Source organism: Phymastichus coffea, unplaced genomic scaffold (genome assembly GCF_024137745.1).
Source record: "Phymastichus coffea isolate CEN01 unplaced genomic scaffold, Cenicafe_Pcof_1.1 PCOF00056, whole genome shotgun sequence".
Taxonomy (NCBI): Eukaryota; Metazoa; Arthropoda; class Insecta; order Hymenoptera; family Eulophidae; genus Phymastichus; species Phymastichus coffea.
In genome coordinates this window covers 1694646-1715487 of record NW_026706867.1, presented here as the reverse complement: position 1 = coordinate 1715487, position 20842 = coordinate 1694646, and the positions used below count along the sequence as shown (strand labels likewise).

At 29.8% G+C, this 20842-nt stretch overlaps 4 protein-coding genes across 5 annotated transcripts; all 4 read right to left on the bottom strand.

Moving 5' to 3' along the window:
- Positions 1-1083: 1083 nt before the first annotated feature.
- On the bottom strand, positions 1084-3008 carry LOC131666082 (hydroxysteroid dehydrogenase-like protein 1). The gene is made up of 4 exons (XM_058938447.1): positions 2957-3008; positions 2621-2857; positions 2212-2555; positions 1084-1413 (listed from the first exon to the last, which is right to left on the bottom strand). Exons 1-4 carry the CDS (start codon positions 3006-3008, stop codon positions 1192-1194), a joined length of 855 nt encoding a protein of 284 aa, XP_058794430.1. The 3' UTR covers positions 1084-1191.
- Positions 3009-5657: 2649 nt separating this feature from the next.
- Positions 5658-7224, bottom strand: LOC131666124 (hydroxysteroid dehydrogenase-like protein 1). 2 transcript variants are annotated; one of them, XM_058938523.1, is made up of 4 exons: positions 7059-7224; positions 6606-6842; positions 6193-6536; positions 5658-6066 (listed from the first exon to the last, which is right to left on the bottom strand). In XM_058938523.1, the coding sequence occupies exons 1-4, from the start codon at positions 7198-7200 to the stop codon at positions 5851-5853; spliced, it is 939 nt and encodes a 312-aa protein (XP_058794506.1). In that variant the 5' UTR covers positions 7201-7224; the 3' UTR covers positions 5658-5850. The 2 variants fall into 2 exon arrangements, with proteins under 2 accessions (XP_058794506.1, XP_058794507.1); XM_058938524.1 differs by having other exon boundaries at positions 5926-6044.
- Positions 7225-9448: 2224 nt separating this feature from the next.
- Positions 9449-13353, bottom strand: LOC131666099 (hydroxysteroid dehydrogenase-like protein 1). The gene is made up of 5 exons (XM_058938481.1): positions 13075-13353; positions 12009-12184; positions 11599-11835; positions 11113-11456; positions 9449-10975 (listed from the first exon to the last, which is right to left on the bottom strand). The coding sequence occupies exons 2-5, from the start codon at positions 12139-12141 to the stop codon at positions 10760-10762; spliced, it is 930 nt and encodes a 309-aa protein (XP_058794464.1). The 5' UTR covers positions 12142-12184; positions 13075-13353; the 3' UTR covers positions 9449-10759.
- Positions 13354-16165: 2812 nt separating this feature from the next.
- LOC131666100 (inactive hydroxysteroid dehydrogenase-like protein 1) lies at positions 16166-20602 on the bottom strand. Its single transcript, XM_058938482.1, has 4 exons — positions 20165-20602; positions 17799-18035; positions 17172-17515; positions 16166-17098 (listed from the first exon to the last, which is right to left on the bottom strand). The coding sequence occupies exons 1-4, from the start codon at positions 20322-20324 to the stop codon at positions 16892-16894; spliced, it is 948 nt and encodes a 315-aa protein (XP_058794465.1). The 5' UTR covers positions 20325-20602; the 3' UTR covers positions 16166-16891.
- Positions 20603-20842: the final 240 nt, after the last annotated feature.

Genomic DNA, 20842 nt, shown 5'->3' with positions numbered 1-20842 from the left:
ATCGAACAAGATATTTTTAGTGATGTTATTGCGATTCGCGTCCGTATCCGTCCGCATCCGTATGTACCTATGATCGATAAGAAATCGGTGACCGATATTTCAGAAATCTAAATTATCTGTACGTGATTATGAATTCAATGTATAGCGGAAAAATATAATTAAATATTTTTTGTTGTAGTAAAGATAAAATGAAATGTTAAAATATAGGTTATTAAATTTGTAAGATGCTTTTATTGAAGAATAGTCAAATGTAGTATATATAACAAAAGACAAAATCAGTATTCTTTATTGAAACTTAATTATAAAAGAAAATCACGTATTGTTAGCTAATCTTCTTAAAGGTCTTATTGATTTAATCGGTTGATGTATGCGCATATTTAAAAAAATTCGATTATTTATGTTTGGATTACAATTCATTGTATTATTGTATTTTGATAAGATAATATAAACTATTTTAATTAAAAACTTGACTTGATTACGCATTTATGTTCATACTTATATATATATATATATATATATATATATATATATAGTATGAATTCATAAATAAAACCAAAGTACACCGAATGTATTAATATTAAGACTATTCCAGACACTAATATTTTTGGTCACCTGATTTCTGTATACTCTTGTTTATTGTATGTACTTATTACGCATATGTAGTGTGAAATGTATAAAAACTAATATTATCACAGCTGTATAATTCGATTATTATATATTTATAATTTTAATATCTGTTCAAAATTTGAATGCAAGTCCGACCTTTCTATATATTGATTATTAATTATTTTGTAATAATAATAATAACAATAATAATAATACACTTTGTTATAAATGTATTATAAATCAAAGAGGATGATACATTTGAATAAAATATGAATAATGGAATTTATATTGATCATATAATATAATTTCAAATGTTTCATATTTTGTCACCTCGAGATGAAAGTCACAGCTCTTTTTTACTGGTAAAGATAATTTTTGAATTTTTATTTACTTCAACGAGAAATATGAAAAGGTCATGATTTATAATCAACTTAATGCATGACTTCTTACGTTTAATATGATAAAATTGTTTTAGTAATCTACATCACGAAAATTATTAAAAATTGTATTAGAAGTCAATATTGATATTCTTAGCTTGACGCGATGCCAATCACAATTTTGTCAAGAAGTCGTACAGGGAAGTGTCTACTCTTCAATTACTTTCGATTGCAGCAATTTCAAATAGGCGTTTCTTTCAGCATTTGTGTGAGCAAAAATAATTTTTTTCTTCAAAACCATTGGAAGAAATGATACAAAGAATTTAATCACGTCATGGATCCAATAACCGCTCCCAGAATTCAATTTTCCTATAATTTCGATAGCATTTTTTACATAAGTTGCAGCAGTAGGAAAAAGTGTTGAAGATTTCTAGATAAACAGAAATATGTTGTTATCTATGCATCTATAAATAATTAAATAAATAATATAGGCAATAAATAGATTTATTGTGATTACGTAAAATAGTGTGCTGATGCACCGAAACGTTATTATTGATTATTTAAAATTATAAGATTTGATATTTAAAAATTTATAATGACTTAATATATACTTAGTGATATTTATATTTTTCACATATATTGCTATTTATTTTATGACGAAAAAAATCTTGAACTGAAGATTTTTTAAAATAAATATATACAAAAATATTATCATCTTAGCAAATAATGTCCTTCCAATTTTTCAAAATAAAAGTGAACTATTGTTTAAGAGACTAACGAGCAATTGTATGATATATACACGTAATTTTCTGTGGTATAAAATTAGATAAAGTAGCGAGGTTAAAAAAGTCCCTTGTAAATATTGAAGGTTAAATATGTCACGTGTGCTCTCATCGCGAAACATGGTGACTTATAGCATATAAGTATAGCATGAAACGTCCATAAGAAGAATGAGAAGCAACAAAGAGTTTCGATTAATATAAGTATATCGTAATGGCTATGGTCTAGTGATCCAGAATCCAGACTTGAAAGTTCCGGACTCTGAGATTGATTGCCGGTTCCGTCACTTCTTAATTCAGTTTATAAAGATTTATTCACATGTAACAATACAATTTACTCGTTTCTTTTATTATTCATGATAACGAATTCTAGTGTTCACACGTTATTATTCAACTCAAACCAATTAAAATCTATTTACCAGTTTGTAATATTTCTATATTATACATACCTTAACTAGCTGGCAATAAGCAACCATTTTTGTGTTTACATAGTAAGGCGAAAGTCTTTGTATCATAATTCCATATTTAGAATATTCTTCACGTAATGCATCCGTAAAATATCGAACGTATGTCTTAGTTGCTGCGTAAACGCTTAATAAAGGCGAAGGGTACGTATCCAAACTCGAACAGATATTGACAATAGCACCTTTTTTCCTTGTCTTCATGTCTTCGATAATTAAATGAGTCATAAACGTCGGTGCACCAATATTAACGTTAATCATTTCCCACAAGTTACTTTCAGAAGTTTCTCCAAAATACATTGGATATTCAGAGAGTGCCCCAACATTGTTTACTTATAATACATATAAATGATATATTATTTTAAGTAAATTATGAAAAATGGGGTTTAATGCCTACTCAATATTCCAACAGGGATATCTTTCAGTTGATTGCGAATTTTTTCATATTCGAATTTTCCTCTGCTAAAGTCAACTTCAATGACTTTAATACGAATATTGAAATTGAGCAATTGTAATTCATCCTTGGTCTTGCATAGTTTTTCCATTGATCTACTAATTAGAATAAGATTCATATCTCTTTTTGCAAATTCTTTGGCATATTCTTTTCCAATACCATCTGTTGCTCCTGTCACTACTGAAATAATGAATGTAAGACACTTTACACTATTTATTTAAAAGCGCATTGTGATTTTTCGTATTGAGCATTTGGTAGTTACAATTTAATTCACTTTACCTGCCCAGTCACCGAATCGCTTCTTCAAATCACCTGATTTGGAAATTGACATTGCTAACTTATAAATGAGGCGCATCAATTTTATGAAAGGATTCATAAAATATAAAATTATAAATATTATAAGCGATAATGTCACACCTTCAACCATAATTCTTTAGCTAGTTGTTTTCTAAAAGTATATGTATAAATTAGATAACATTAAAACATTTTCATTAACAGCAAATTATTAATATATGTTAAAAATTATTCCCTGAAAAAGCTTTCTTCAAAATTATTTTATTACAACAAATGTTATGGTACATGTTATTGATTATTGAAATGATATTTAAATACATAAATCGTATGTTTTACACAAATCTGAAGGTGACCTACATTTTATACGTAATCTGTACGTTCTTTTTCAGTTACTTCATAATGAAACTTTTCGAATATGTATTGATATTTATCTTATAAGGAAACCTCTCCCACCCTACCTCACTAATTGCAATATACTTTTAATATGTTGTAGATAATATAAGAATAAGTAACACGCGCCTTTTTTTATCGACGAAAAAACACTGTGAAGGGGTAAAATCCGCCCAAAGTTCACTCGCAAAAATGAATTCATTTTTTTAATTTATCTTAAATTCTAACTGATTTTTTTTTCAGTGAAATAAATTTCATTGCATTTATCAAAACTAAATATATTAATTTACATTAGAATAAGCCATACGCAATGTATGAAATAGTAAATTATTAATTAAAACATGTAGAATATTAAAGAACGTTTTTGTGGGTGGTTTTTTACATTTTATGGGGTTTTCGAATAATAATCTCGAACGGGTAAACTTTATTATTGTAATCAACCCACGATAATATTTTTTCCAGTTTTTTTCGCTCATTTAAAAAGAAATTTTTTTTATAAAAATAGGCACAAAAGTGATAAATCTGTCAATAAAGAAAATAAGGGTGCATCCCTTATGGTCAGAACTGCATGCATTAGTTCCGCATTTACATGAGAAAAGAAATTAAATTTATTTTATAGTAAAATATCAATTAGAACTTGAGATAAATTGCAAAATTCATTTATAAGGGTGTATTTCACCTCTTCAAAGTGTTTTTCCGCAGATGAAAAAACAGGTAATATTTATTTTTCTATGATCTACAACATATCAAAAGAATATTAAAATCGGTAAGATCGGAGTGGGGGGTTTCCTTGTTAGTTGAACGGTCGAACGGTAAAGGCAATATGAAAAGAAAACAACTTTTGACATTTCGTTAATCGATTCGTTAACCTCTTTAGAATAAAATAACTATCCGAACGTACTATGGTCAGAACAAATGCAATAGTCAACTATTAACGAAATGTCGAAACTTGTTTTCTTTTTGTTACCTCCATGGAGCACAGATTCAACTAAAAAAAAACTATGGCAAGCAGGAACAGCAACTAAAGAAAAGAACAGATATTCAATTTAAGGAATTTTTTCTAATAAGAAAATAATTATATACTGCTACCTATATAAAGCTGATTTATTTTATAACAGTTCTATAAAATAATATATTTTAACATGAGCTCTTATTTTTATCATAATTAATTGACGTCTCTTACAATAAAAATAAAAGCTCATCCATTGATTTTAAATGAGCTCATCTCCATTGAAATCGTTCCAAAGTCATAGGCCAGCATAAAAGAAAAAAATTCAGGTTGAACACAAAGCCTCCTCTTTATTGAAGTTGACAAAACTGATAGATACCTTGTAGTTATAGTTTTGATGATAATATTATTTGACAAAAATAAATTTACAAGCCCAATTTATATTTTAGATTTTAATTATCGTTTAAAAGATAAATAAAAATGTTTTGAAAACACCATTTTCGATCTATAATTTAATTATATTCTGAATAGATATAATAAAACATATTGAGCTTCTTTACAGTCTTTTGATAAAATATACTGTATTTGGTTTGGCGCAAAATAAACTAACTGTATTTTAAAAGATAATATCATAATATTATTGCTATATACAGTTATTGGTTACTTACCTAGAAAAAACGAATAAATAATATAATTTAATTATAGAGCGATGTTCTTTTGCTGACAGTACACTTATAATTGATTAAATTTTAATATGAAGAAAAATTTCAACACATAAATTTGTTTTAATTAATGTATAAAATAGTCTATTTGTCTTTTTTTTCTTTGCGGAGAAATAGTTTAAACTGCTTGTACACGTTGAACATTTTATCACCTGCAGTGCTTTAGCAACAGCATCGATATTATAATCTTTTATTCACAAGTGTATACCCTACAACTTTTACACGGTCGTGTTGCCAATTCTAAAGTTGTAATTGCAGTCCACTTCACGGTGCTAGAGTACATTAGTTATAAGAATCAAGGTAGCTTGGATACAATATACCTTCATGAGTATATAAAATTATTGATTTTCTCAAATTAAAATGTTTTTTATCCTGGAAATGGTGCTTTCTTTATTAACGTTCCTTCGCCCTAGTCGAAAAGCGAAAGTTGCAACAGGAATTCGAATTGAACTACATTAATAGTACTTATTGGAAGCTTTAGTTACCTCATTTTCATGGTAAACATTCATTATATAATACTATACTTATCAGGAAAGGTGCATATAGCATTTCTTTGAAGAGTGAAAGTTTAAATTTAAATATCTTTGATTAGATTTTAATTTGCTTTTATTAGTACAATAATTGTTATTATTTGAGTTATTAATTTTTAAATATTTCATAAGCTGATGGCAGACGCGTATATTTGTAATAAAAATTCATCTTAATATATACATTAACATAACTTTGAGTTTTTATGGTCTATAGACAAGTGCATTAATATCTTCATTTCCAACGTCATAATAATCGAAGTATACAGTGTTAGAATATCATTGAGTTTATCAATCGTTATTCTTTTTATTGGATTTCAAATAATTATCCCGTTCTTCTTTAATGACGCTGTAGATGTATCTTATCGTTAACCACCTTGGCAATATAATCACGATGAAACGCAATACATCGTGGATCCAATAACCCGCAGTAGAATTCAACTTTCCTAAGGTGTTTACAGCACTTTTAGCATAGGTTGCTGCGTCTGGATAAATTAATGGACGTTTCTGAATACCAAAAATATTTGCTCAGGTTATGTTATCAAAATTGCGTCAAATATAAATGAAGTTCATTCATTAAAAAAAGTAAATTAGGTCTTCAGGTATAGGCCACAATTTAGTTAAAATTTTTACCTTTATGCCATCGACAAAGCTGACCATTTTTGTATCAATATAGTAAGGTGCAAGAGTTTGTATAGTAAGTCCATACTTAGAGTATTCAGCACGGATTGCTTCCGAAAAGAAGCGAATAAATGTTTTGCTCGATGCATAAATTGACATCAATGGCATTGGTATTGTATCAATGCCCGAAGAAACATTGACTATAGCACCTCTTCTTTTCTTTTTCATCTTTTCAATGACCAAATGAGTCATTAATGTCGCGGCTGCAATATTTATATTGATAATATCCCATAAATCAGTTCTAGAATGTTCTCCAAAATACATGGGATATTCAGTTAGTTTGCCAACGTTATTGACTGTAATTATATCGATAATCAGATTATTGTAGTTCAATAAAACTTGAATTTTGTGTTATTAATCCGTACCTAATATTCCGACTGGAATATCTTTCAATTTATCAGCAATCTTTTCAATTTCATTTCGATTTTTACTGAAATCTGCTTGAATGATTTCAATTTGAATATTCGTATTAAGCAAGTGTATTTCGTTTTTCGTTGCTTTTAATTTATCAAGACACCTGCTAATTAAAACAATGTTGATATCTTTTTTTGCTAATTCCTTCGCGTATTCTTTTCCAATGCCATCAGTCGATCCTGTCACAACTTCAATTTTAATATTATTATCATAGACTCGAAGATACTATTTATATTAATGTAAAAGTAAAAATGCCGCTTTACATAAAATTTTTCATACTATATTATCGTAGTACCCGTATGTAAAATTATTACGTAAGTTTTTTTAAATGATAAAAATAAGCGTATAAGGTAACTGCATTTTCCAAATAATCAAATATTTGTTTAGTAAATTCATGAATTTACCTGCCCAGTCTCCAAATGTCCGTTTTAAATCAATTGGGTTTGAATTACAAGCAATTTGCCACAAACTATGTATTAATATTATTAAAGGATGTAATGTCAGAATAATGCAAAATAACAGTAATCCTGCAGTAATAGTAATCATAATTCTTTGTGAGACTCTAATAGGCAATCCAACCGCGATTCAACTAAAAACAAATGACACGATTTTTAACCAAAACCTTATATTTACCGATTACTTAGAAATTATTCACAATTAATGGAGGAACCTTGACGAAAAATTGCTTGCAACGCTGTAGTAATTAGTAACGATAAGAATAACTACGCTACACGGAGCATTATTTTTTTGTTCAGGCACTCTCTAGTACAACCTGAAAGTATTGAAATAAGTAAATGTATGGAAGAAGTACTTGTTTTATATTTATAAGTACTATAATTAAAATATGTTGAAGTAGATCTAATATTATGCTTATTTTGATTTAACAGGCATTATCCCGGATTCAAACAAATCAAAACAGTCTAATTTGATGTAAATTAAAATAATAACGTTTTTACAGGTAGAACTTCAATACAAATAACTGCCATTCATATGCAAATCGAAAAAAAATCTTTGTTTTGTTTGATTGAACAGAAAATATTTTTTTAGCGATTCTAAAATTTTTCATATTTCACTCCAATTGTTTTGTTGTCTAGATTTTAAGTTAAAATTCTTTTCTGCTGTTGTATTTAAGAATACTGCATTTAATTTCAAAAGTTATATTATTATTTTATTTGAATTCAAAAAATATCTACAAAATAATTGTTTCTCGTTGTTGGCTTTTTCTGTATCTGCATCAACATCTGGCAATTTTATGTTTTTAAAGATATCTTGCTGGAACTTTATGAATATGTTCGATCAGCTAATATCCACACGTAGCATACTATTTATGTAAACATAGGAGTTCCTGTTAAAAAGGTATTCCATGTTTAAAAATTATTTAAAAAATCCCTTTTTAAGATACCTATTAGTTTGTCTTTGTTATATGAAGTTTATACTTTTATGTTACATTTTGGTAGATGTTAAAGATCACGATGAGTAATAGAAAGCTTTGAAATACATTCAGCTGCCGCATAGGTACATTTATTAAACTAATTGTATAACCAATTCAAAACAGAATCAGACAATAAAGATCGCAGAAAAAAGAAATATGCATAATTCTTTTCAATTTTTAAGGAAATACCCCGCTAATGACGTTGTCATTTGCATTTACATGTGAAAAATTATTCCAACAAACTATAATGAAAGTTGTTTTGTTTTAAATACTGATTGTATCAATTGATTTTATAAAAAAATCACTAAGAACTTGAAGTTATTATTATTAAACTTGAAGTTATCAGTGTAAAACGGTCATATAAAAAATAGCTATTTCGAAGTAAGTGGGTAAACTTAATTTTTTCGAATTAACTTCGAATGGAATAGTTAGTTTAATGCTATCTGAATCCAGTTTTTCTAGGAGATTCCTTCTTCGATGAACTAATTTTTATTTTTATTTATTACTATATTAAAAACTATGAGGATGTTTTCTACAGGATATTAGCTTCTTTATAGTACTATGTCGCTTAAATCAACACTTAAAATTTTCGTTTGGCTCAAAGTCTCTTTGTTTGACTTTACAAGATTGTATATATTGGCGCCCCTTCGTGTTTATCTTCCAACCATAATATGCTATTTCTGGGTGTGTACAAAAATTGAAAACTAATAAAATCGCTGAGCTAAAATGTTTGAGTGAGGTTTATATATTTGTGATCTAAAATTCGAATTAGAAGTTAGATTAATGCTATCATTTTTTGTTTCTTATTAAATTACAAAAACTTATAAGATAACCATACTTATTTATAACTTGTTGGATTTCCTTCATTTTCAATTTAATCAGCCGAATCGATTCCGCGTCACTTACTTAACAATCAGCTCTCATTTTAAAAATATACTGGAATTTAGTTTAATTTAGCTTTTAAATACATGCGAAAGGTCCATATATGTACCTAATGTAGGCACTATATATATGTAATAGAAACTTTTAGTGTTTGAAAAACTTCAAAATTAAAATTTTCTTAAAAAACTGAGTAATCAATTTCAGTGTTATTTTGCAAAATAGAAAAGCGAATGAAAAAATAATTTTTTTAAGTTGTGTTCCTGACGGTGACACTATTAATATATAAATTAAACGTGAAAATCTTATCGGAATGGAAACATGCAGATATCTCGATGTATATAATCATTGATTATTGGCAAGACAAAATATGTGATATAAAAATAACAATAAAATAATTTCATTTTTAGTATACTTTTATGGAATATTAAGATATGAAATTCGAGCTTGGGGAAGTCTATATGCAAATACATTATATCCATTGTAGAATCCCTGAAATGATTTATTTAAAGTTATTGATAAAATTACATGTAATTAAATATAAAGAGAAGAATAGAATAGGTCATTTTTTTCAACACATAAAATTCATAATAATATATGATTTTTAATAAATTTCCAAACAACTTTTATAATGTACAATTTCATTTTAATTATTATTTTGCAGTATCGTAGTCACACATCTCTGTTCGCCCACATAAATTTGTTATTTCTGTGCGTTCACAAATTTACTGTTATAAAAATATACGATAGAATATTGTTTAAATTTCCTATGTATCATTAAACTTCTTTATAGTACTATGTCGCTAAAATCAACACTTAAATAACGTCTATCTGTGATTTAAGAAGCGGACGTCCCTCTCACAGCGCGCGAGGCTCCTCGCCTGGCGCACCACCCCGCATTACCTATAAACTCGAGATTCATATTTTAATTGATTTACGTTTTTCTGTGATGACTTTAGGTCAAACTTTGGAATTAGGTTTCCTAATATTCATTTTACATGTATTAAGTTTTCTTTATTGCTCTATGGATTTCTTTTGCGTTTACACTCTAAGTGAATCGATCGTTTGCAATACTACGTATCCCATAAGAGCCCGTGTATAAGAGGTAAACTTTTCAAACCATTTTCTTTTCATTTACGATGACAATAAATATTGAAAAATTTCTGATGCATTTCTGATGTTCTAATTATTATTTTGATTATAATTTTCAATTTTATTACGATTTGACTATTATTTTATATAACTCCGAAATCTCTTTAAATAGTTCATTTTGGCACCGACTTAGAACACCCGCTGGTGCTCGAGCGCTAATCTTGTGGCGCAGAAGCAGAACTAACCTATCTTAACGGTCTGTTGGAGTTACTAACTGAGCAAAAATTTTTTCTGAACGTACATCAAACATGTACAAAGAGTCATAAAGATATGTTATTTTAAATTGTCTTAGAATGTCTCTATTCGTAGTTTTTATTTTGTTTTCTCTATTTTCAAGACAATTTTCAAAAAAGCAACTCATTACGGCTCTTTGTTTATATGCACTATGTGCTGAAATAGTTTCAAGTTGATTAATTTATGTATTTAAGAAAATACCTGGAAAAACTTGTTTTGCTCTTTCGGTGACGCCAACAGAGCCCTAATTTTCATAGCACACATAATTGAATCGAGTACTGATTTAAGATCGGTAGTACTATAAAATGTTGTGCGACACTTGCGATGCAAATATCTCGCTTGCGCTTGGGGGCTAATATTATGCCTGATCGTAATATACTGCTATATAATATATGATAAATAAATTGATCAATCAATATTTTCCTTGTGTGAATTGAAATAATTTTTTCGTTCTAGGCTTGTAATAATAAAAGCAAATTTCGTTCTAATCCACATTGGTACTATTAAAGCCAAAAAATGAAACAAATCATGCACCCAGTAGCCAGCTGTAGAATCTAATTTTCCTAAAGTGGTGATTGCATTTCTGGCGTAGGTTGCTGCATCGGGGAACATTACTTGATGACCCTTTATAATGGAAATTTGAATTTATACTCATTAGTAATGAAATAAATAATTAACATGTTTCAGTAATCAATCGAAGTAATTAAAATTAATAATATAAAACTATGTTATTTAATAACTTACATAAATGTTATACAAACCTGTACTACAGGATTATATTTGACCATTTTGGTGGTGACGTAATAAGGTGAGAGAGTTTGTACTGTGAGCCCGAACTGTGAATGTTCAGCTCGGATTGCATCCGAAAAATAGCGCACAAGTGTTTTACTCGCTGCATAAAATGACATCAGCGGCAGTGGTGTGGCTTCTGTACCTGAAGAAACATTAACTATAGCACCTTTTCTTCTTTTCTTCATCTGTTCAATGAACATATGAGTCATCAATGTCATTGCTCCAATATTCACATTGATCATTTTCCATAAATCAGTTCTCGAATACTCTCCGAAGTACATGGGGCACTCGGAGAAGGTCCCAACATTGTTGACTGTAAAATAAGTTTTGTTCATCAAGGATCGTGATAAGGAGTTAGATTAAAATAAATATTTATATCAATTCGAATTAAGCATTTTTCATTATAACGTTTAATACTATCGTATAACGTCAAAACAGTTAATATAATTTTTTACCTAATATTCCGATTGGAATATCTTTTACTTCATTGGCAATCTTTTCGATTGAATCTTTTCCTTCGCTAAAATCTGCTTGAATTATTTTAATTTTAATATTTGAATTAAGTGAGCTTATTTCGTTTTTTGTTGTTCTCAATTTTTCAATAGATCTGCTGATTAATATAATGTTAATATCTCTTTTTGCCAATTCCTTTGCGTATTCTTTTCCAATGCCATCAGTCGATCCGGTCACAACTATAAAATAAATTAATTGAATATTATTCAAGCCTTCTTTTTTTCAAATAATGTAGTATAGCAAAAATTCGTAGAAGAATCAGTGTAGTTATCGTGTGCTGTTGGCGAATATGAACATCTACAATTCTAATTTATAAAGCAAGAGAGTTTACCAGTACATTACTGATATTTACCTGCCCAGTTTCCAAATTGTTGCTTTAGATTGATCGGTTTAGTATTAAAGAGGTACTGCCATAGAAATCGTATAAATCCTATCAACGGATTTGAAGATAGAACAATGAAAAATAATACTGCTATGACAATCATGATTCGTTTTATGTTTTTAAACTTAATCAATTGTATTCGGTGTCTATAAAATATACAAAACATTAGGACCGACATGGCAATATGTCGTGAAGGTGTATGATGTGTCGAGCAGAGAAGGGTGTTTACAGAATGGTTCTGGCACTCATGAAATTGTAAGAATTCAGACACATGAAGCGTACATCAAATGATATTTTCAGGTTGAGAAACCTTTGAAATACTCCAATCACCATTTCAGTAAGATTGTAAGTACTAATTATGATAATAAAATATTTTAATGATTTTCGTGGGAGCACAAAAAAAGTGCAAACAAAATGACCTGCAAAACCGCTTAATCGTGTCATCTAGGTATATAATTTAAAGACTGTTTATAATTTTATTTGGCGCAAAATTTGTAGAATATTTTATTGTCAATATTGTGTTAATAAAACGCTAATTTAAACATCTTCAGGATTTTCAAGCTTAAAAAGATTCTTTTATGCACATGCCATGTATATATGTCTGATTCCGTAACTTTTCGTGAGTGTCAGAATTTGTCTGTAAACACCTAAAGTTAACTAGCGTTCAGCGCGGTAATGCTCAAGTGGATGAGTGATTCACCGATGACACTTTGTTCATCAGCTAGCAGTAATTATGTATATAACAAAGTAAGCGAGAGACGTGTTTGATGTTTTTTAAAATAAAATTCTAAGCGTTCGAATACACCAGCCACATAAAGCACGGATTTTCGTAAGCATATGCTGTGCGACTGTGATATGGAATAGGTTAAGGTACAGGTTTAGATAGTTTAGATTAAGAACATTTAGATCGCAGAAAATAATAATTCTGGAACATGGCAGTTCAAAGTTCGTAAGAACCCCTGGCATAAGCTTTCTAAATGAAAATAGAGATAAGCTACGAGTAGTGTTAGTGAATTTAGAAAATTTTGAAACTTACATAAATCTGAAAAGAAACTATTAATAATAAACAATTGAAATATTTCGTAACATAGCTTAACAAATATTTTAATGAGAACTTGAATGTAAATAATATCTATGTTCAATTTTTAATACGTTTAAAATAACTTCACTGTGCAATAGAATAATTGAATCACTTCTGCACTAAAAGAAGTCAACGTGTCAACTGGTGTTTTCTCTTTTAAGTCCAAGATAAGTAAAAATCTTCATAAACCTGAAAACATTATTATCAGTTACGATTCTTACGTTTCTTTCTTTCAAAGTTGCACAGAAAAACTATAATGCTAACACACAGAAACGTCAGCTAGAAAATGTGATAAAAAAGTATTAACAACAAGAATATTTATCTAACCGATGGAGCATGAGGAAATTGATTTGAAGGTTAACTTATTAGATAATGAAAAATCATGTCCGTAATGAGATTGAGAAGTTCACAAGAATCAGAGTTTTTAAATTAAGAGCTGAGCGATAAATTTTTTTGATCATATAGTCTTAATGCCTTTAGGTTATTCAAAGTCAAGATATTTAAGTCATATTTTGTATTGGTTTAATACAGAGATAACAAAGATTTTATAAAAATAAAAAATTCAGTAAAGTATCACATTCACTTAAGTAACTCGTAAAATCATGACGTACTTAATAAAAAATTTAATGAAATGAAAAAGAAAAATAAAACAAAATGATAGTAATACAGTGCAAAAGAGTTATTCCTATTATTTTAAGCGTGTATGTTTTATGTTATTAAAATGAAGTCAGTATGGTGCGAATGATTGATATACGAAAAAAAAGTAGTAAATTTCGCAAACCTAGAGTCTATTTTATGAACTATGACTTGCATGGGTTAATACAAACTATACTTCTCAACGATATTACATTAGATTATTAAAGTAAATATGGGATTATAAAGAAGAATTGTCAATTATTTTAACGTAGGCTCTATCATATATAAAATACTTGAAATAATTTAAAGTATTGACAGTTTTCGCCAGTTACTGATTATGTACTGCGCTAATATATCACAAGGTGAATGAATCATTGAATATGAATTAAAATTTCAATTTATCTCAATAAAAAGCTATAATTTGACTATCGGTGTATTATTTTACGAAGTATTTTTGCGCTATCAATAAGAAATTAATAATTGTGAGGAAAATCTGTTCAATTTTTTATATGGAAAGTGGATACTTTCGATATAAAATATTTCAATATAAATATTTCATATCTCAATTCGTCTCTTAGTCAATACTATATTACTTTATTATGCTACATCGGTACAGAAAATCTAAAATAAAAGTCATGCATCAAAAGCTAGATGTCTAATTTTTCTCTTGTTTTAAATTCAAGGAAGTTTCGTGATTTATAGAAACCTGAACTCTTATCGAATCAAATTTCCAAAAGTATTAACTATGTAAATAAAACATACGCGAAATAAGTAAAAAAAATCTGTTGTCCAATCTTCCATTTGACACAAATTAAGTTAATTGATAAATAAGATTAAATTGTTAAATGAAATGCAAACGAAAGACGATTATCGTTTACGAATGAACGGTATATAGAGACGGAAAATCTTTCATCAATTGAAATTGAAATTTACTACAATGTTGTATCATTATTTTGAATTCATCCATGTTATAATATATTTAGTAAAAAGTATGTTTCAACACGAACTGCGGAAAGTATGGTTTTGCCACAGGCTCAGAAAAAAACGCACCCTACAATTGGCGCTTTCCTTACATCGTTTTAAAAAATACCATAGATCTATATAACAAGTTCGGAAAAGAGATTCTCGCCTCATGTGTCTTACCTAGTAAATCTCACACGATACACAAATTTACTTTTCTGAACTATTTGTTGGTAATGTACTATTTTCAATGTTGAACACGTATTGTGCATTAAAAATAAGAGAACCATGTGCGTATGCAGTGATTGTACTGCATTTATTCCTGCACTTGATTCGCTAGCCATTAGAGTGACCTCGTCACATTGACTTTTTCTTTTAAGAGGACGTCAACTACCCTCCGGGGAAATAATTGAGTGGTCTGTACAATACCAAATACCCAGCGGAGGCTCTTTTCTAATTTGGCGGTGCCTGTTGTAATTATAAATCATTCCAAGGCGTTTGCTGCATTATCCTTACTCCGTTTTACCCTTATGAAAGGACTAGAAGTCTCAGGACTGTCTATAGCGCTCATATTATCAGTCTCTTCTCATTATGTCTCCGTATCGTTCTTTTCCAAACTTGATTGCTTTCCGGATAAAGGTTGCTTTTCGGTTCATGAATTTGCCGAACCACACTATAGTTTTGTCAGGCACAAAATATGTTTATTTAACTTTAACTAGATTAAAGATTTTAATTAAGTTAAAATAATTTTATTAATAATATCTTTGATTACTACTTTTCTAAACGAAATATTTATTTCGATTTCTTGAAGAAAGTAACAAATGTTCGTTAGAAAATAAACACGATGTAAATATTTCGAAGCTTTTTGCAACATTATAAGACATCAACAAATGATACTTGTATGATCAACGGATTTCATAAGACTAACTAAATGGTTGTATGTTTTCTATTATTACTAGAGATGTAAAATTCTGACTAAAAGTCGCAAGATATGAACAATCAATATGAATAAATATGTGAACATTTAATAAACCAGGAACTGACGCTATATCATTGATTCATAGCTTCTTAGTGAGTAAAATTTTCGGTGGCAACATCATTAGTTCAGAGTATCTGTTCTACCATTACGAAGTTCTACCATTTTATAATTACGAGAACGCGTCCAAAAAGTACAAACTATTAATTAGCATTAAGTTTTTTCTTTTAATATTATTCAAATATTTGTTGAGAAGATTAGTTAGTATACTTTGTTTTTAATAGTTCGTAATTTTATAGTTAAATTCTTCCAAGGAAAAGTAGGTGTCGGTTAAAAATGCTTCCAAATAATTTTTTATGTTTAAATATTTTTTTCAACCTTGTTATAACCGAAACATAATTAAATACGTGAATAATTAATTTGATCACCAATTAACTGAGAGTCCAGTAAAAGTTATCTCGGTTTTTTTATTATTAAGAGTAGTTTTACAACAGAAGGCCTAAAAGATGTAAATAGCAGGTACTTTAGATCGTAGATTAAAGTGTATTAAAAATATGGTGTCATGTCTTTTTGACGTTTAGATTTTTATTAAAATAAACAAATTTACACGGATAAAAATAATCGTCACGTCAAATGCAAAAAATGAACACAGTTACAAGAAAACTGCCGTTTACATTATTTTCAGTTTACTCCAGTCACTTTCTCAGTCATAGAATACTTATTTTTTTAAAGTTTGAAGTAAATTTCATAAATTCATAACAACTTCACGTTTACAATTCCAATTCATTCATTACCATGATTATGCTCTTACTAATTTAAAAATATATTTTTAATTATATTACACCCATGTTATTAGATTTAATTAAGAATAAGAAACCTTATACAGACTTGATGTAATAACATTTATCAATGCTTAAGTACATAATTACAGTACAAGTGTTTAATATTGACAGATTATATTTTACATGAATTACATGCTTGTTATTCTTTTATATGCTCCATGTCGAACGGTAAATAGTTTACGATTCCAGTTCATGCATGTTTAAAATTTACATGAATATCGCTGATATAAAGAAAACTTGACTTACAAATTCAACAACAGTAATCTGCAATTAAACGTCATTAAACTGACTGTTTAACTTGTTGTTTAAACACAAGCATACTCATCTTGTTCTAAAAATAAATCGATAGCTTGCTGTATCAAGCGTTTTTTTGCTTGAAGTAATCGTCACGTAAAACTTGATTCATAAATTGACCGATTCTCATTCTTATCCAGACTGGAGGAATTAGCGTGAAAAAGTTCTGTATGCCGTGAGCCCAGTATCCAGTGCTGGAGTTCACCTTGCCCAGGGTCGTCACCGCATTTTTCGCGTACGTCGTCGCATCAGGAACGAATAAGCTCGATACCTACATTTTTCATGGTTTTCATTCTATCGCATGCATTGTTCGAAACTATAACTAATGGATCGTGACAATTTACCTGCAATCTCTGGCTGAAAGCGTTCATTTTGGTATTGACGAAGAGTGGAGTAAGATGCTGAATGGTAACTCCGAATCTCGAGTATTCGGCTCTGAGCGCCTCGGAAAAGCTACGCACGTATACTTTGGTAGCCGCGTAAACAGTCATTAGGGGCAACGGCTGCAATTCCGAGCCTGACGATATATTAACGATTGCGCCTTTGCCGCGTTTCTTCATGCCGTCAATGACCAGTCGCGTCATCAGCGTCGTTGCGCCGACATTCACGTTTATTATGTCCCACAGCTCGTCTTCTGGTACCTCGCCTAAGTACATCGGATACGTGTACTGTTTGCCCACGTTGTTTACTGCAAAGTATGTCGTTCATATGAAGTTCCGGAAGATTCCGAATGTATACATTGACGAATTGTGAAAGCTACGGTGAAACTTGAACGAAGAAACTTTTATGCAACAAAAATTCTCACACAATAATCTGTAGAGAAATCTTCAAATGAATTTCGAATTCACGACCAATAAACGTTATGTTTTTGATTCCATTTCAAATTTCAAAGTGTAGAATCTACTTCGCTGCGTATTTATGTACAAGAATATTTTAATAATGTGATGGTAATTACAATGTGATTTCCTCACCTAGAATTCCGACAGGAATATCCGTCAATTCGGACTTAATTTTGGTATAAACTTCTTCACCCTTGCTAAAATCTGCACAGATGATTTTCACTTCGACCTTAGGACTGACCTCTAAGATTTCTGCCTTAGTCTTTACAAGCCTATCAAGCGTTCGGCTTATCAGGACTAAATTAACATCTCTTGCCGCTAACTCCTTGGCGTAGGCTTTACCGATCCCGTCGGTAGAACCAGTTACCACTAAAAACAAGAGAATGATAATTTGTAATTAATAATTTTTCAAGTTACGTCATATTTTCTGAAATGCTTTGAAATCATGCGGAAGACGCGACATGGTCATAGGTTCGGCAAAAAACGTGCGTTCAAACTGTCCTTTCCACAGGTTATTTAAAAAAATACCGTAACTAATATCTTTGACAAGGAGATTCTCATTTCTGTCTTCGCTCGGGCGTAAAGCTCACCCCGAGATAAGAATTTATTTTCCGGCACTAGTTAGCTGGTGTACTGTATTAGTAAGATTTCAATATGAGCAAAATAAAGACAGTCACTTAAAAAATAAGCAATTTATTATAACAATGTTTTTGGCTGAATACTGTGCATCTAAAGTAAACGATATTTTTACCAAGATTATTATTTGAAATCAACGGAGATATATCTCGCTTTTAGTTAACTAATGTGAATACAAATGATCGCAAAGTCATAACTTGTCTTTTTTCAATAATTTTGTATTTTTAACTTGGCTACTCCACTGTTCTGTTAACGTCTTGGAAACGGTCTATACCTTGACCTCCTGATATTCGCTATATGTTTGTCCGCTGTACTTATAGTTATACACGATAAAATAATATTTGATGATGTCTGTTTGAAATGACAGCTGTTTAAAAATAAATGCGCCATGCTATTCAAATTACTCCCGTAGTCTGGTTTTATCGCCACTCCTGAGTTATGATTTTTCTTAAAACTAGCATTATTTAGCGCGTATCGCACATTCTTCTTTCTTTTACTGTTATTTATTATACTAGAAATTCGCACTGCACGTGTCGCATGCGTGGATCAATTTGTTTATGAGGAACATTCATTTAATCGTCATATTATTTTTTTATAATATTATAGAATAAAATAAGTATAATAAAAATCTTAATAATTTTATAATTAACAGAATTTGGAATTTTTGAACTAAAGTTACATTTCTGGATATTTGTGAAAAAAATTATATAGTATAAAACAATTTTCTGGTATATTAAGTTCAATTTTCTTTAAATATTAGTTATATCTCCGCAATTTTCAAAAACTACTTTCAACTAAATATGCGCTTGTGTCAACAACGTTTACGTTTGTTTTAAAAAAAAATATAATGGAATATGGACAATTTCTATTTAATAATAATAAACACAAAGATTTATTACATTCAAATATTTCTGAATATTTGAGTTTTCAGATTAAAATCGTGCTTTCCTTTAAAGTAGAAAAATTTTAATAATTTTTTTGCAGAATCACCTTTCGTGTACACACGCACACACACACATACACACATTTACGATGATGGTGCTGTTAATCGGATGTAATGATCAGAAATAACAAAATCACCAGTATGATGTGTGTATATCACCAGTGGTTTTCTATGACTAGTGCTATAGTAGCCTTAGTAATAGATTTCAACATCGTATGTTCTTTTGTTGCCTCGTTGAAAACCCCCGTGAAAATTTGACAAATTTAATATTTTGACAATTATTTTTCATTTCCCGTATACCTCTAAGGTTGAAATGTAAAAAAAATAAAAATATAAATAAAATAATTTCATTCATTTTATTCTATTCACTTTTTTTCTCTTACAATCACATTTGAAGAAGACAAAGATGATAATCAAATTATCGATTCATACTAATTATTCTAGCGTAATTTGAAAGGATAATTTCTTATTTTCTTAAATCGATTTATTAACGGGATATTTTCATTTCTCCAGATTATTATGTATATTAATTATTAATAAATTGAATTTATTGCTGAAATATTAATCTTATATTTATATATAATACAGGTGTTTCAAAGTATATGAAAATTAAAAATTTCGCGCTCTTTTTTTGCATCAACCAATTACAACGCTGAATATCGATGACTCATTATTTTTTCAAGGTAGGAAAAACATTCAACTTATTGTTTCACCTATTTGAGTGTGATATTCAAGAATGAAATTTCAGAATTCTAATGTTAGAAGAGGTTGTGGAAACGTGATCATTACAGAAATGCAATACTAATAATAAAAGTCCGCTTTAAAAATATTTGCAATCCAAATCCTTCCATGTTTAAATTTTATGCCATCTCCGAGTTGAAATGGTGTAATCTAATTGCACTCCAACCGGAATAATTACCAGCCCATTCTCCAAAAGTACTTTTCAACTCAACGGGTTTCGAGTCAAAGATTGGCAACAGAATCTCCCACGCAGCATTTGCAACTCGGCTCACAGGATCCAATAGGGCCCAAAAAATAATGAGGCCGACTACGAGATAGAGTGCCACTTCCAGCAACATTTTTTCACAACAGCACAATTCAATCGTTCATTGCACAAACACGCGCGCTCGAGAAAGAGAGAGAGAGAGAGAGAGAGAGAGAGAATGAGCGGTGAAAGGAGCGAATCCTTGGACACTTGTATTGGAATCGAACAATGAATAATTACGCGAATTTCATAAAAATATTGTATCAGCCTTGCTCATAAAGTTATGCACTGTGCCGAAGACGAGCACAATTAATGGAATACTAGTTTTATCACAGATTCCTCTTTTATCCGGCAGAATGGCAACCGATATTGGTAAACGCGCGCGTAAGACTAAAAGCAAGTCTGTAGCTTTACGCGAATGAGCTGCTGCTGCTGCCGCCGCACTTTCTCCGCGCTCTCTCTCTCTCTCTCTCTCTCTCTCTCTCTCTCTCTCTCTCTCTCTCTCTCTCTCTCTCTCTCTCTACGCCGAGCGCTCAGGCCGAACACACAAAGGTCTTGGCTCTCTAGGTCGCATTTTGAACAATAATTATAACGCAAGATATGGTCTCTGTT